This window comes from Haliaeetus leucocephalus, unplaced genomic scaffold (assembly GCF_000737465.1).
Source record: "Haliaeetus leucocephalus isolate CR32 unplaced genomic scaffold, Haliaeetus_leucocephalus-4.0 Scaffold144, whole genome shotgun sequence".
Taxonomy (NCBI): domain Eukaryota; kingdom Metazoa; phylum Chordata; class Aves; order Accipitriformes; family Accipitridae; genus Haliaeetus; species Haliaeetus leucocephalus.
The window spans coordinates 1027928-1040681 of NW_010972580.1; the positions used below are offsets into that span (position 1 = coordinate 1027928).

General features: G+C 55.6%; 1 protein-coding gene across 1 annotated transcript; it reads right to left on the reverse strand.

Moving 5' to 3' along the window:
* Positions 1–387: 387 nt before the first annotated feature.
* Positions 388–11475, reverse strand: LOC104827965 (vasoactive intestinal polypeptide receptor 1-like). Its single transcript, XM_010561347.1, has 13 exons — positions 11404–11475; positions 8669–8783; positions 5590–5697; positions 4536–4645; positions 4173–4270; positions 3556–3688; positions 2800–2953; positions 2117–2177; positions 1757–1823; positions 1558–1649; positions 1189–1318; positions 827–868; positions 388–517 (listed from the first exon to the last, which is right to left on the reverse strand). The coding sequence occupies exons 1-13, from the start codon at positions 11473–11475 to the stop codon at positions 425–427; spliced, it is 1275 nt and encodes a 424-aa protein (XP_010559649.1). The 3' UTR covers positions 388–424.
* Between the last annotated feature and the right edge of the window lie 1279 nt (positions 11476–12754).

Sequence of the window (12754 nt, forward strand, 5' to 3'; positions counted from 1 at the left end):
CATCTTCCCATAAGGGAAATGGTTTTGTAAACCAAAGGAGGGGAAAAAAACCCCTCAGCGTTGGGGCCACTTCAGTTTTCTTTAGTGCAGAATGAAAAAAGCCAGATGTCCTTTGTGAAATGATATTTGTGTTTCCTACCCAGACCTGGGGCAGAAAAGGTGGAGAAGCTCTTTTCCCTTTGCCTAAAATATTGAACAAACCATGAAGGGAGCTTTGGGCATGTGAGACACCATCATGGATCCATGAGAGCTGCCAGCACCCGAGCAGGCAGAACCTTTCCCAACAGCCCTTCACACCACCCTCTGAGGATGCCAGACCCAGAACCTACAAAACCCTTCTTATTGTGTTTCTGGGACCATAGCTGTGGAGCTGCACCACCACCAACATCGTCGGGGAAGTATTTCTCCCCAAATGCTGTCCTCGTCACGCTGTGAAGTCTTGGGTCGCCAAGTTGAAGACGTTGCTCTCCATGGATGACTGCCACTTGCCCCAGTTCCTCTTGATCTCAGCCTGGACCTGAACCGACACCACGGACCGGTGCTGGCACCCAGGGGCACCCACCAGCACCTGCTGGAGGGGCAGGAGATGCACCCAACAAGGGATTTGGGGTGCAAGAGGGTGGGGACCCCCATGCACGTCTGCATGCCCACGTGTGCACACATGCATGGCTATGTGCATGCAATGCTCATTAGGGTGCACCCTTGGGCGTGTCTGTGTGCCCACATGTGTGGCTGTGGTGCCCAGGGGGTTGGTGCTGGGGGGTCCAAACCACTCTTTTCATGACATTAAGTGGTCCAAACCACGCATTTCATGACAGACACTCACCTCCCCATTCAGGAAGCAGTACAGCAGAGCCACCAGGAACCCCTGAAAAGAACAGAAAAAGCAAAATTCACCCAAGGAAAGGGGCTGGACCCCTCCATGCTCATCTGCTGCCTGCATTTAGCACCCTCCTACACCCCTTACCCCACTGCATGGGCAGTAGAGGTATGGGATCAGTGCAAGTTGTTCAGCGGACCCCAACCCTTGTGCTTTGTCCCTGCTGTTTGAGGGGTGCCTGGGACACAGGCCGCTCCCAAAAGAGTGCAAAGACCCAGCAGCACATCCCAGGGTCTTCTGGTGTGATCTTGGGATGGGACAGGATGGGTACATGGGGATTTTGCCTACCCATCTCCCCCAGTCTGTACCTGGTATGAGCCAAGGACCAGCTCGAAGTACAGCCGGGCGTCCACACCGATGTGCTCAGGGAAGAGCGCGAACACCACGTAGTGCACCCCGAAGAGAGGGATAAGGAGCAGCGTGGACTTCGTCAGCCTCCTGCGGAGAGTGGTGGCATGAGCGGGGACCTGGGTGCAGGCGATCATCCTGCTGCCCTGCAAGACGAGCCCTTCCCAAGAGCTTGGTCTTAACCCGAAATAGGTTTTCCATGAAAGGCAGGTCTTGGAGGCTCCAAGGCTGTCCTCCTCTGTGCTCCTCCAGGAAAGGGTCTCTGCTGCCCTGGGTACCCCCAGAAACTGGGGTAAGGGGAGCTCCCCCTTGCCTGAGCTAGCCCTTACATGTACTGCTGCTTGTAGTTTTTGCTGATGTCCGGGGACCGGATCTTCTGTGCTAACATCCTGGTGACATTGAGGAAGATGAGGAAGTTCACCTGCCATGGGAAGACATGTCTCAGGCTCTGCACAGACCCCTGGTTGGGTCCCCCTGTCCGTGAGGGATCCCAGCTCTGGGGCTGGGTTGCTCAGGGGACATACTCACAAATATGGCCAGGAGGATGGGAGCCTTAATCACCCACCAGTAGAGACTGGTGTAGTCATCCCAGCACCTATGGGAGAGGAGAAATGGCTCCACCACCCACTTGCACTCTCTTAGCTCAGGTCCTGCCCCGCCACCCGTCCCAGCCCCCTGCCCCATTTGCACAGCATCTCTTGCAACGGGGCCCTGCCATAGCAAGGGAGTCTTTGGGCCCCATCAGAAAATAGAAATCGCATTAAAATAAAGTGTTGCCCCACTTCTCCCCTCCTAAGCCTCCCATGCAAGAGGTTTGTCCCGTGGGATGTGCGTGGGGCACATGTGGCCAAGCTGGCCTGGGGAAAGACGAGGGGTGGGCGCTCTTACCCGTGGTTGTCGTACTGCAGCCTGGTGACCACCCATACGCAGACTGTAAGCATGGGGACGCCTGCAATGACAGGACCCAGGCAGGGATGCAGAGTCATCCCAGGTCTCTGGGGAGCCCCCAGACCTCCCCTCCATCCTTTGTCCCCAGAAACACGTGCCTGGGTCAGGTCTGGGGCTCTGGAGGTGGCAGGAAGGTGACAGCCTTTCCCCTTCTCCAGGTTTTAAAAGGAGATGGTGCCCACTGAAGGTGATGTGTGTCACCTCCTGGCCACCCTCCTGCCCCTCTGTGTGCTCTTACATCTAACCTGGGCAGCCAGGATGGGCGTTTCCAGCCCCAGAAGGATGTTGGAAGAAGGAAGGACCTGTCTCTGTCCCATCCTGACCACGTTCAGGCAGCAGATGCTGCAAAGGATCTTTCGTTGGTGTTAGCAAGCATTTTCCCCTTTGAGTAATTCTGCACACATGCCACGAGGGCAAGGATCAGACCATTCTGCCCAACCAGCTCCACGACACCATGCAGAGAGATGTTGGGTTGAGGGCACGTGCCAAGAGCAGCCACGGGGAGCACCATGCAGCCAGGCAGATTTCGGAGCAGCGATCCCTGGAAGTGGTGCCTACCCCCAGTCTGTGTCAAAGGGACCTCACTGGAGGGGGGTTGATGTGCCAGGGGACCCTGCACTCACCCCAGCCGATGAGGATGTACCACCAGATGTACCTCTTGTCAGAGGTGAAGGTGAGCAGCAGCAGGGTCTGCAGGTACATGCCCTCCACCAACAGCCAGTAGAAGTTGGCCAGCACTGAGTACTGGAAGAAGGCGATGGCTGCTTTGCAGTTCACCTGTGAGGATGAGGAGGGCGAAAGGCTCAGCAGTGCTGGCTGGCATCAGGCAGGGGACGGTCCACCTCCCCATCCATCCACCTGAAGAGCCCTGAGATGGTCTTTCAGTGCAGCCCCAGGGACGCTACACCAGTCCCGCATGTCACCTGCAGCATTTTCTGCTCTGCCTGTGCAGCATGGGCAGATGACCGCAGGCTGTTATTGCAGGACCTTTAGAAACCTGTGTCTGCTGGCGTCCACAGTGTTGTGTCTGGGCTGCACGCAGGGGTTTCTCTTTCTACTGACACCCCCAAATCTGCGCATCCAGCAGTGCAAGGTCTGTTTGCTTGTACATGGTGTTGCTGGTGTTTAGCCCTACCAGGAGACTATCTCTGAGACCAGGGAGCTCTTTGAGGGCAGAACATGTTCTCTGCAGACAGGGCCCATGCCGAGATGCTATTGTGAACCTCCTAAAGTTCACCCAAGCCAGCCTTTAGTCCCCAGGTTCACAGCCTCTCTCTCCCTCCTCTTTGCAGTGTTAAATCCACTGCAAATTCAGCTAGACCCCTCCAGATCAGCACATGGTGCCCGCTCCTGCATCGTGCTGGGGCTCAGCACCTTACCGTCGACATCGTGCAGTGGTCGATGGACTCATCCGAGAAGAGGACGGCATCCTTGATGAACACGGCAGCCCCGCGAAGTATGAAGGATGTGAAGAAGTGGATGTGGATGGAGTTCCTGGTGCAATGCAGCTTCCTACGGGAGAAAGAGATGTTCTGTGCCGAGGGAGGAGAAGAGAGAGCAGATGGGCAGAGAAGCTTCTCCTTCGGGAGCCACTTCCCTGGGTGGACCACAGCCCAGGGGACTATGTGTTGGTGATGGTCAAGCATGAAGCCCTGGAGGAGGTTTTCCTGCTCTGAAATCATGAAGGGTAGGGTTGTGCTGTGCTCGAGGCTGCTGCCTGGGGACAAGGTGTGCTGGGGAACATCCTCCAGCCACCTCCAGAGAGCATTCTTCTGCAGCGCAGTGAGGTCTGCAAAACCAAATCTTGAAAGGGCCTGAGGGTTAAAGTCTGTGTGTCAGCAGGAAAGGACAATGCTGCAGTTTGTCTCATGCCTCCCTGGTTATCTGCGTTGGCAAGGATGGACCTTGGCTGCTCTGGGAGGGGATTTACCCTGCTCATGATTTACCCTGCTTTCCTCCAGCTGCAGCCCATGGAGAAGCCAGCACCGAGCCCTACCTGAAGCAGGAGAAGATGCCGATGGCCAACAACAGGGCTGCCAGGGACGTGGAGTAGCCGCAGGTGTAAAGCACCTTCATGGTGACAAAATAGCCTTTCTGGAAGGGAAAGCACCAGCGGAGTGAGGCAGCATGGGCTGGGAGGTGCTGGTCTGCAATGGGCAGGGAGGTGGCAGGGCGATGCCCCAGCCCTTTCCCAGGCTGGGCTTGTGCCCAGCCAAGCTCAGATCCCTCCAGGCAGCCCAGCAACAAGGATGAGGCCAATGAGATATCCCCAAGACCATCTTCATGTTTCATTGCCCAATGGCATGGGGTAGGGTGATGCTAGGGAGGGTGTCCCATGGCCCCCAGGGGACCCACTTGCCTTGGTCTCGGTGTCATTATTGCTGCCAATGGCCTCCAGCTCACAGGCGTTGTAGTAGGGAGGGCTGGGGAAGCTCCATCCCGACTCGGTACAGTTCCTCCGGATCAGCACTGCAGCAACAAGAAGGGATCTCATGAGAGCCATGGGCATCGCCTCTGCATCAGCACCCCCAAAATGTCCAGCCCAGGGATGGCACCCTGTTCTCCAGGATGGTGCCTAAATCCCAGCACCAGCATCCCGGCTGTGACAGCAGCATGGTACCTGAATGGCCTGGCTGCCCCATCCCTCCCATCCAAATCACATCTCTGCCCCTCTGGTGCTGGGCCTGGAGGTGCCAGGACATCGCAGGGCAGGATGTGAAAGCAAGCGTGAATCCCTACAGTGGGGGGGAACTAAGGCTAAAAGGGAGCTCTCTCATCCTGCGAGGGCTTCATCAAGCCTCTCCTGAGCTGTTTCTGCCCTAAAGCAAGCATTTACCAACCCTCCATCACCTTTTCAATTACACCCAGCCAAGGAAGTGCTCAGATGCCATGGGGGCCAGTCAGGCGCTCTCCTTCACATTCCTCTGCATCCACGATGGATGAAGGCAGCGGCTTCCCCAGCAGTGCCACCCACCCCGGGAGAGCACCCGGCCTTGAAATAATCATGATCTTACGCTGCGTTTTTCATCTGTGTGGTTTGGAGTGGTGCCAAGCAGGTCAGGAGCATTAGGCTGGTGTGTGGACAGGGAAAGGAGGGCACTGAGCATCTAGGGGTCTGTCCTGGTGTCACCCAGTTGGAGAATGAGGTCTCCAAGACCTCTACCCACAGAGGATGCTTGGTAATGGGTGATAAAAAGGTTTGGGGACTTTCCCAGCATGACAGCACCCTGCATCTCTGCTTTTGCATGTCCCCTGCTTGGGTTGCAATATATGCCAAGGGTTTGGATGGGGCAGGAGCTGTGGGACCACAGGGGAAGGGCTGGGGTGGCACAACGATCCCAGGCAGGGGTGGGTGCAGCTCAGCCCTCAGTCCGAGGGGATGAGTGGTCCGGGCTGGATTCAGAGCACTGCACCTTTGGACCTCTTGAAGACATGCAGGATGTCAGGGCAGGCGACAGCTCGGGACTGGCCAACGGGCAGGGCTGACCAGCAGCTCACTCCATCCCACTCGGTCAGGCAGCCTGGGGAGAGACGGGATGGTTAGTGCCACCGGGAAGGGACGTGCCGGGGACACACAGAGCCCCCTGGTCCCCAGCATAGCCCACAGCAGGCACGGCTGCGTGGATGTAACAGGAGAGTGGAGAGCGGCCAGCCGTCACCCGATCTAGAGAGGCATGCCGTACCCCTCAGGAATTAGGAGCATCCTGGCTTTGGTTCTGGGAACGATCTCCCCCAGCACTGAGATCTCCTTTTAGCCCCATGGCAAGACAGGACCTGCTATTTTCTGGGGCTGCATCAGACCCAGAGCTCTTGCAGGAAGGCCCTGGGGGACAAGGGTGTGGGAAGGCCTGGGACTTTCCTGGTGGCATCTAAAATAACGCAGGTTTATGCTGGATTTCTGCACCCAGCAGCCATGGTGGCCCAGCTTGGGACATCTCTCCAGCCTGAAGGAGGAGGACAGGAGAAAGCACCGCAAGACTTGCTGGAGAGCAACTAGCTTGACATGCTTTGCTTCATTCTCTCCCACTAAGTTTTGTCTTTAAATGACTCTCCAATTGCCTTGGAAACGAGCACGGCCGAGCAGACGAGGGGCCTTGAAGAATTATTACTGCAGCACACTGGTATGAGACGTAGACATCACACTTCCAGGACAGCTGTCCTCCTTGCACATATACATTATTAACCTTGTAAATATACATTATTAACCTGGAGCCACATCTATTCCCAGCCAGGGAATGTGCTCTCAGACAAGTCTAATTAGTTTTCTCTGATTTCAGCAAAGCGGTCTGTAGGTGTCTGGCCAGGCTTGGAGGGATTTGCAGGGCTGTCATTACAATGCCAAGGTACATCTTAATTTTTGCTCTGGAGCATAGGTGAACCGAGCACAGCTATTGGGACCATTGCTGAGAGCGGTTGCTTCATTTCTTGGGGTCTGAGCAAAATATCTGGATGTGTCTGTATGGCAGAGCCATTCTGCTGTATATAAATACATCTCTCGCTGTATGAATGAGCTATTCCAGCACAGTGAGTGCTGTGGGACCATTTGGTTAGGAGACAGAGGAGCAGCCCATGGCCCAGGGATTGAGCTGGGATTCACGCAGCTCTGCAGTGCAATCCCAGGGAATAAAGTCATCCCTCTATTTGGATGGGGAGAAAAGGTTTAAGTCCCCTTTCCCACTCTGTTTCCCTCTCCCAGGCTGCTGCAGCCTCTAAAAACCCCTCATTTCTTAGAGGTGTACAAAATGGGGACAAGCCTCCCATGGAGAAGAGGTGATGAAGGCAAATTCTGGGGGGACAGGGCAAAAAAACATGAGCAAAGGAGCTGGCAATGTGTCTCATTGCCCACCTTGCAAGCAAGGAGCTGTTTCTTCAGTGTCCCTCCATTGTTAGTCCCCAGGGGCCACCACATCCTCACGCTGTCCCCTGTCCCTGGGCTCCCAGCCGGTGTAGCCCAGCAGACTGAGGTGTTTGGTTTGGATTGATCCAAAGCAACCTGCTTTATTCCAATTTTCCCAGCGGAGGGCTGAAACGTCCCCAAGATCAACATTATCCTCACGACGTTCTCCTTGATATGGCTGAAAAGAGCATTTTTCCCCTCAAAATGCAGTTTGATGGGAAGTTCCTGCTCAGCATTTCTACTGGTTAATTATATGCAGACCTGCCAGGGCTGCCTCCCTATTTCTTGCTGCTCTAACTGGTACCTGGAGACCTCCAAAAGAGATCATTTGAGCCTCACCAGCAGGTTATTTCTTGCCAGCTATTTCAGAGCAGTAAATGCTGCGAGCACCTGAACAGACTTTGAAGAGAAAGCACTGCAAACACGATCTTGAACCAGTTTTAGGGCCCCACAGAGGGTTCCCCAGCAGGATGCTGAAGCCTGAGGTCCCTGTTCTATTCCTTCACGCTATATTGCCACCATGTCCAGGGCATCTGAGCCTTCCCCTCCATCGTCACTTCGCGCCACGCTCTCCGCAGGACCCTTCCCAGGCTGGCACAAGGAAGCAAGGGGGAAGGTATAAATTAAGTTCAGGTGGGCAGCAGAGGCAGCAGTCAAGCAGGAAACTTGGGATTAAATACTGATTTTAATTATGCATTCATGCTTCTTGGTTATTTTCCTAGAGTGAGATTCCTTCCCCCTGGCTGGCATAATCTGGGCTGAAAAATGGACCTTTTCCAATCAACTTGGCTTTTCTCCGCTAAGCTGGCTGATACGTTATATCTCTGCACAGTTACTTAAGCAATTATGCACCTTAACATGCATTTATTGAGATGCTTCATTTTTACATTTGTATTAGATGAAACTCATTGAATGACGCATTTCTTATTCACTAGGTGATAATTTTTACCCAGAATTTGAGCCAAGCTGCTTTTGGATGGAAATCGAATTGCAATTTAAAAAAAATGTACAAAAGCAGCACTTTAAAACTGTTTTTCAATTAGTTAATTGCTTTAGAAGTCCCGGATATGTAAAAATTAAGTTGCTTAAAACATGTTTAGCATTAAAACTAACTGAATTAGGAAGGCAAGAAGGCATGAAGTGGTGACATGCACTGCGCAACACTCGTGCTGATGGCCACGGCTCTGCATCGCCTGCAGCCCTGCCTGGCCCTGGAGCATCGGTGCAGGGAGGACAGGAGTGGAGCAGGAGGCTCTGCTTGGGGCACGGACCACACTATCATTGCCATATGCCGTGAATCTGGTGGGATGCAGCCCCTGTGGTTGTTTGCATCCCTCAGCCCACCCGTACCCGCTGGCTGCAATCTCAGCCCCCCCTCTCTTCCTGCAGCAGCATCTTTTAGGGCTCTCTAGGGATGCTCCTTAGCCTTTGCCTTGGTGCTACTCTCTATTTTCTTGAAAATACCTGCTTTTCTGCATCCATGTGTGCTCTGCAACCCCCCTACCGTGGATCATCCTCCAAAGACCCCCTTAGCAAATCCTCCCCCTCCTCCTGAGGGAGATGAGCACCGTGCATGGTGGGCAGCTCCCACTCACCTTGCTGCCCAGGGGGGGCTGGTGTTTGGCTTTCACTCCTGATAATCTCCAGACATTCAGCTTCTTGCTCTTGGAAATAGAGGACGACGGAGCAGTCAGGATGTGTCGCTCGCACCTTGGGGAGGGGCAAAAGGGCAGACAGTAGGATGCTGGGCATTAAAAGACCTGAGCAGGCAGGGTACCAGCCCATATTCACTATTTCTGCTGTAGCCAGCCCCAGGAGAGCCTATCTATGTAACTGTGCTTTTGGACCCTGACATTTCCTTAGCTTTCTACTGTTTGCCTTGTAAACACCATAAAGAACCACCGCAATTATTTCTAATTCCCTCCAAAAGCGTGTGATGCTTAAGGGCACTGCTTCGCCAAGACACAAGCGCCATGCAGAGGAGCTAATCTTAAAGATGGAGGGGCCGACCCCATCAGCAGGGCAGAGGCGAGCACGTTCAAAGCCTGAGCAAGGAAACCATGTAATTAGAGATTTAAAAAAACCCACCTATTCGGGCATGTCTAATCCTTCCTTTGCCAGCTGGGTTTTGCTCACGTGGGGTTTTGCTCACGTTCAGGCTGGTGTATTTTAATTGGAGGCATCGGCAACGGCCGTTGGAGTTCACCTTTCTCCTGTTCCCCAGCAATTTGGGGAGATGGTGCAAAACAGGCGTGCTGACCTCCTTAAAGCTTTTGGGTTTGGCAGCGGAAGTGCTGAAACACCAAGGAGTACGCCCTGACCTCGCAGCTCCCAAAAATGCAAGGGATGTAGTGGCTGAGCACCCTGGAATAGGGCTGCCTGGGAATTCTGGCTTTTGGGGTTTGCCCCCTTGGCTTCCAGCTGGAGAGCTGGAAGATTGAGGCTGAACTGAGAGCAGGCCATGAATTTTGCATGCCCAATCCCAAGCATCCATGCCTATTTCCAAGCATCCCTGCCCATGGGGCGATCTGGTGGGGGCTGCAGCATCCAGACACAGGACATGTCTGGGGCAGGGTTTTTGGTCCAAGACATGGGATTAGGTTGCTGATGGTTTTAGGTGTGTGGACAGAGATATAAAAGCTGGAGAAATAGAGGGATGAGAGTGGGCAAGTGGAGGTAAGTGTGGGGCATTAAAGCATTGCTTGGCTGAGCCCTGTCCTTCCCTGCCCTGTCCTGGCCACCATGCAGCCACTCCTCTGGGGTCCCTTCACTTCCCCCAGGAGATTTTGTTTCCTTTTCCTGCTGAACACAAGATTTACAAGGAAATTCCCTGTCTGCAAAATGCATTTTGGTGACAGCTGCTGGGCACAGCACTGAGAAAGCACACTACTTCAATATAGTGATGTAGGCCCTGGACCTGGCAGAAGTGCCACAGCCCCTTTTAGCTGCAAAGCTGCTGGTTTTTATTGTTTATGGCAATGCAACCTGGCTGCTGGAGCATCTGAGCAGGTAATCTGCAGTGGTCCCTTCAGAGCTTGCTTCAGGGCAGGCAACTCCTTGCCATGCCTCAGTTTCCCCAGCTGGGAAGGGGCCTGATGCCATCACTCTCCTTATAAAGCCCTCAAAGCCTCCAGCACTCCCCCAGCCCTGCTTGCTTTTGCTGCTCTTTCCCCTTTCCCTCTCCTTCCTTTCTTTCTTCCTTTCTTTCTTCCTTCCTTTCTTTCTTTCTTTCTTCCTTTCTTTCTTTCTTTCTTTTCTTTCTTTCTTCCTTTCTTTCCTTTCTCCTTTCCCCTTCCCTTCCCTTCCCTTCCCTTCCCTTCCCTTCCCTTCCCTTCCCTTCCCTTCCCTTTCTTTTTCCTTTCCTTTTTTCCTTCCTCCCCCCCCCCCCTTCCCTTTCTTTTAATTTTCTTTTCCTTTCCATTATTCAAAGCCTCCATGTTAGCTAAAGAACTTGCAGAGCAAAGCAGCGCCGGGAGAAATCCTAAAGGCTTTGTAAAGAAACACCGAGCCGAAACCCTTCTCCTGCTGGAGCCCTCCACCCGCCGGCATTTGCTGCCGAAGCAATTTGACAAGTTCAGGATGGGTTTGCCGGCGTGGCTGCCAGACTCACCGCGCATTGCTCCAGCAACGCAACTGCTCCGTGTGTCCCCCATTTCAGCGGGGGCTCGGTGCCAGCCGTCCCCATGGGTCTGCCCGGGGATGGGGAGCACCCCACGCATAGTCCTTGCCTCCTGCACCCTCCAGCCATCCCAACCCTCACGCCTGTGGATGCTCGCCCAGGCCCTTGGGGTTTGGGGCTCCTTCGAGGCGTGGAAGACGATGTGAGCAAAGTCCTCACCAGGACCCACGTGAGGATGGAGGGGACTGTCCCCAAACCAAAGCAGAACAGGGTCATCCTCCCTGGGGATGGGAGCCCCTGGAGCTGAACCCTGTGGGAGCTTTGCTGGCTGCCCTGGCCGGACCCTGAGCACTGTCCCAGTCCCAGGGAGCACAGTGGGGTCCCAGCATTGCCCACCTCCCTCCCTGCCCATCCCTAAGCTGCACGTCAGCAAATCCTCCCCCCGAAGCTGCGATGAAAGCACCTGGGTGGGTGCAGCGGTGCCGGCAGCTCGCAGGGCTGCGGCTTGGCATCGCCCCTGGGTCGGGCAGCACGAGGGATGGGGACAGGGATGGAGACGTGCCGGGGGAGACCTGACCACTGACCAGGACCGCAGGCATGCTGCTCCCCAGGGCTGGCCGGACCCCAAAGTGGCTGTCCCAGGCAGGGGACTGCCGTGCTTATTGCCCACCCTTTGCCCACCACGGTCCCGTCCTCCCCAGGGACACTTACCCGAAGCATCGGGAGTGCGAGCAGCAGGACCAGCAGCACGCAGGTGCCGGGGGGCTGCCATGGGCCTCCCATAGCTGGAAGCACCCCTCTGCTGCCCCGTCCACGGGTGTCCCAGATCAGTCCCTGAGGGGCTGGGGACAGCCCAGCTCCTCCTGCATGGCCCTGCGGGTGGGGGGCTGCATCAGGACCCCAGTTCCAAGGGGTGACCCAGCACCCTCCTCCCCTTAACCCCGCTTCGCTGCTCCTTCCCAGCCCTGTCCTACTCCTGGCTCCCTCCGGGACCCTTTCCCTCAGTGGGTGCTCAGTCCCACTCGGGTGACCCTGACCCACTCCCCATGCCCACCCGGCTCTGGCTGTCGTCCCCCCTGCAGCCTCGCTGTCCCTGCCCAGCGCCGATGGGCTCCGTCTCTCTGCGAGACTGAATGTCACAGCTCCTGGATCTGGTAATATGGCAGGCTCCACCCTCCGCTCCCCCTCCCCATGCAGAGGGCTGGATGTGAGGAGCAGCACAGGGAGGGGGGGAATGACACCCCAGCCTGGCACTGCCCAGTCTGGTCACCGCTGGGCTCCCAGCACCCCTTTACCTGCTCCCGTCAGGGACCTGGGGCCCCCCAGCTGGGCCCAGGTGGATGCACAGGGGGGGGCATGGAGCCCTCTCGCTTGCTCCTTGGATGCTCCTGAGCTGGAAAACTGCTGGCTAAAGGCTGTGGGAAGTGGGAGTGCAGCCAGGATGGGGTGCAGGGGGCATGCCAAGGGTCACGCTGCTCCCCGGAGGTCTCCACTCACGACCTGGGACTAGAGGAAGGTAGAGAGCTCGAAGGAGATGTCGTGATGCTGGAATTGTGCACGCACACATGTACAAGGACGTGCCCTGACACGTGTGTGCATGCCTGGACACATGCATGCACATGGGATGGGAGCAGAGACGCTCCTTCAAGCCCTGCCTGCACAGGAGGCTCTGCCGGCCCCAGCACGGCAGGCAGTGCTGCCCATCCCCAGCTGCATCATGCCTGCTCACCTCCTGCCTCTCCTGTCTGGGACATGCCAGATTCCCTTTCCAAAACACACTCCCTGCCCAGAAACACCCAGGACGGGCACTGGGTGTCTGGCAGGCAGCACGCAGCTCTGCAAAATAACCTTAACTCTGCCCCAGCCGAGGTTTTTGGTCTCAGCTGAGCTCATGATTTTGGTGGTTTTGGTGCTACCAGGACACTGGGTGCTGTGACCTCAGTACCAAACCAGAGCAGAGCAGAGGGGGTGCTGGTGGACCCTGGGAACAGGAGCAACCCATGATGGACACACATCTCCCTGAGCACAAAACACCCAGCACAGCATCCCTCCCAGCCATGCC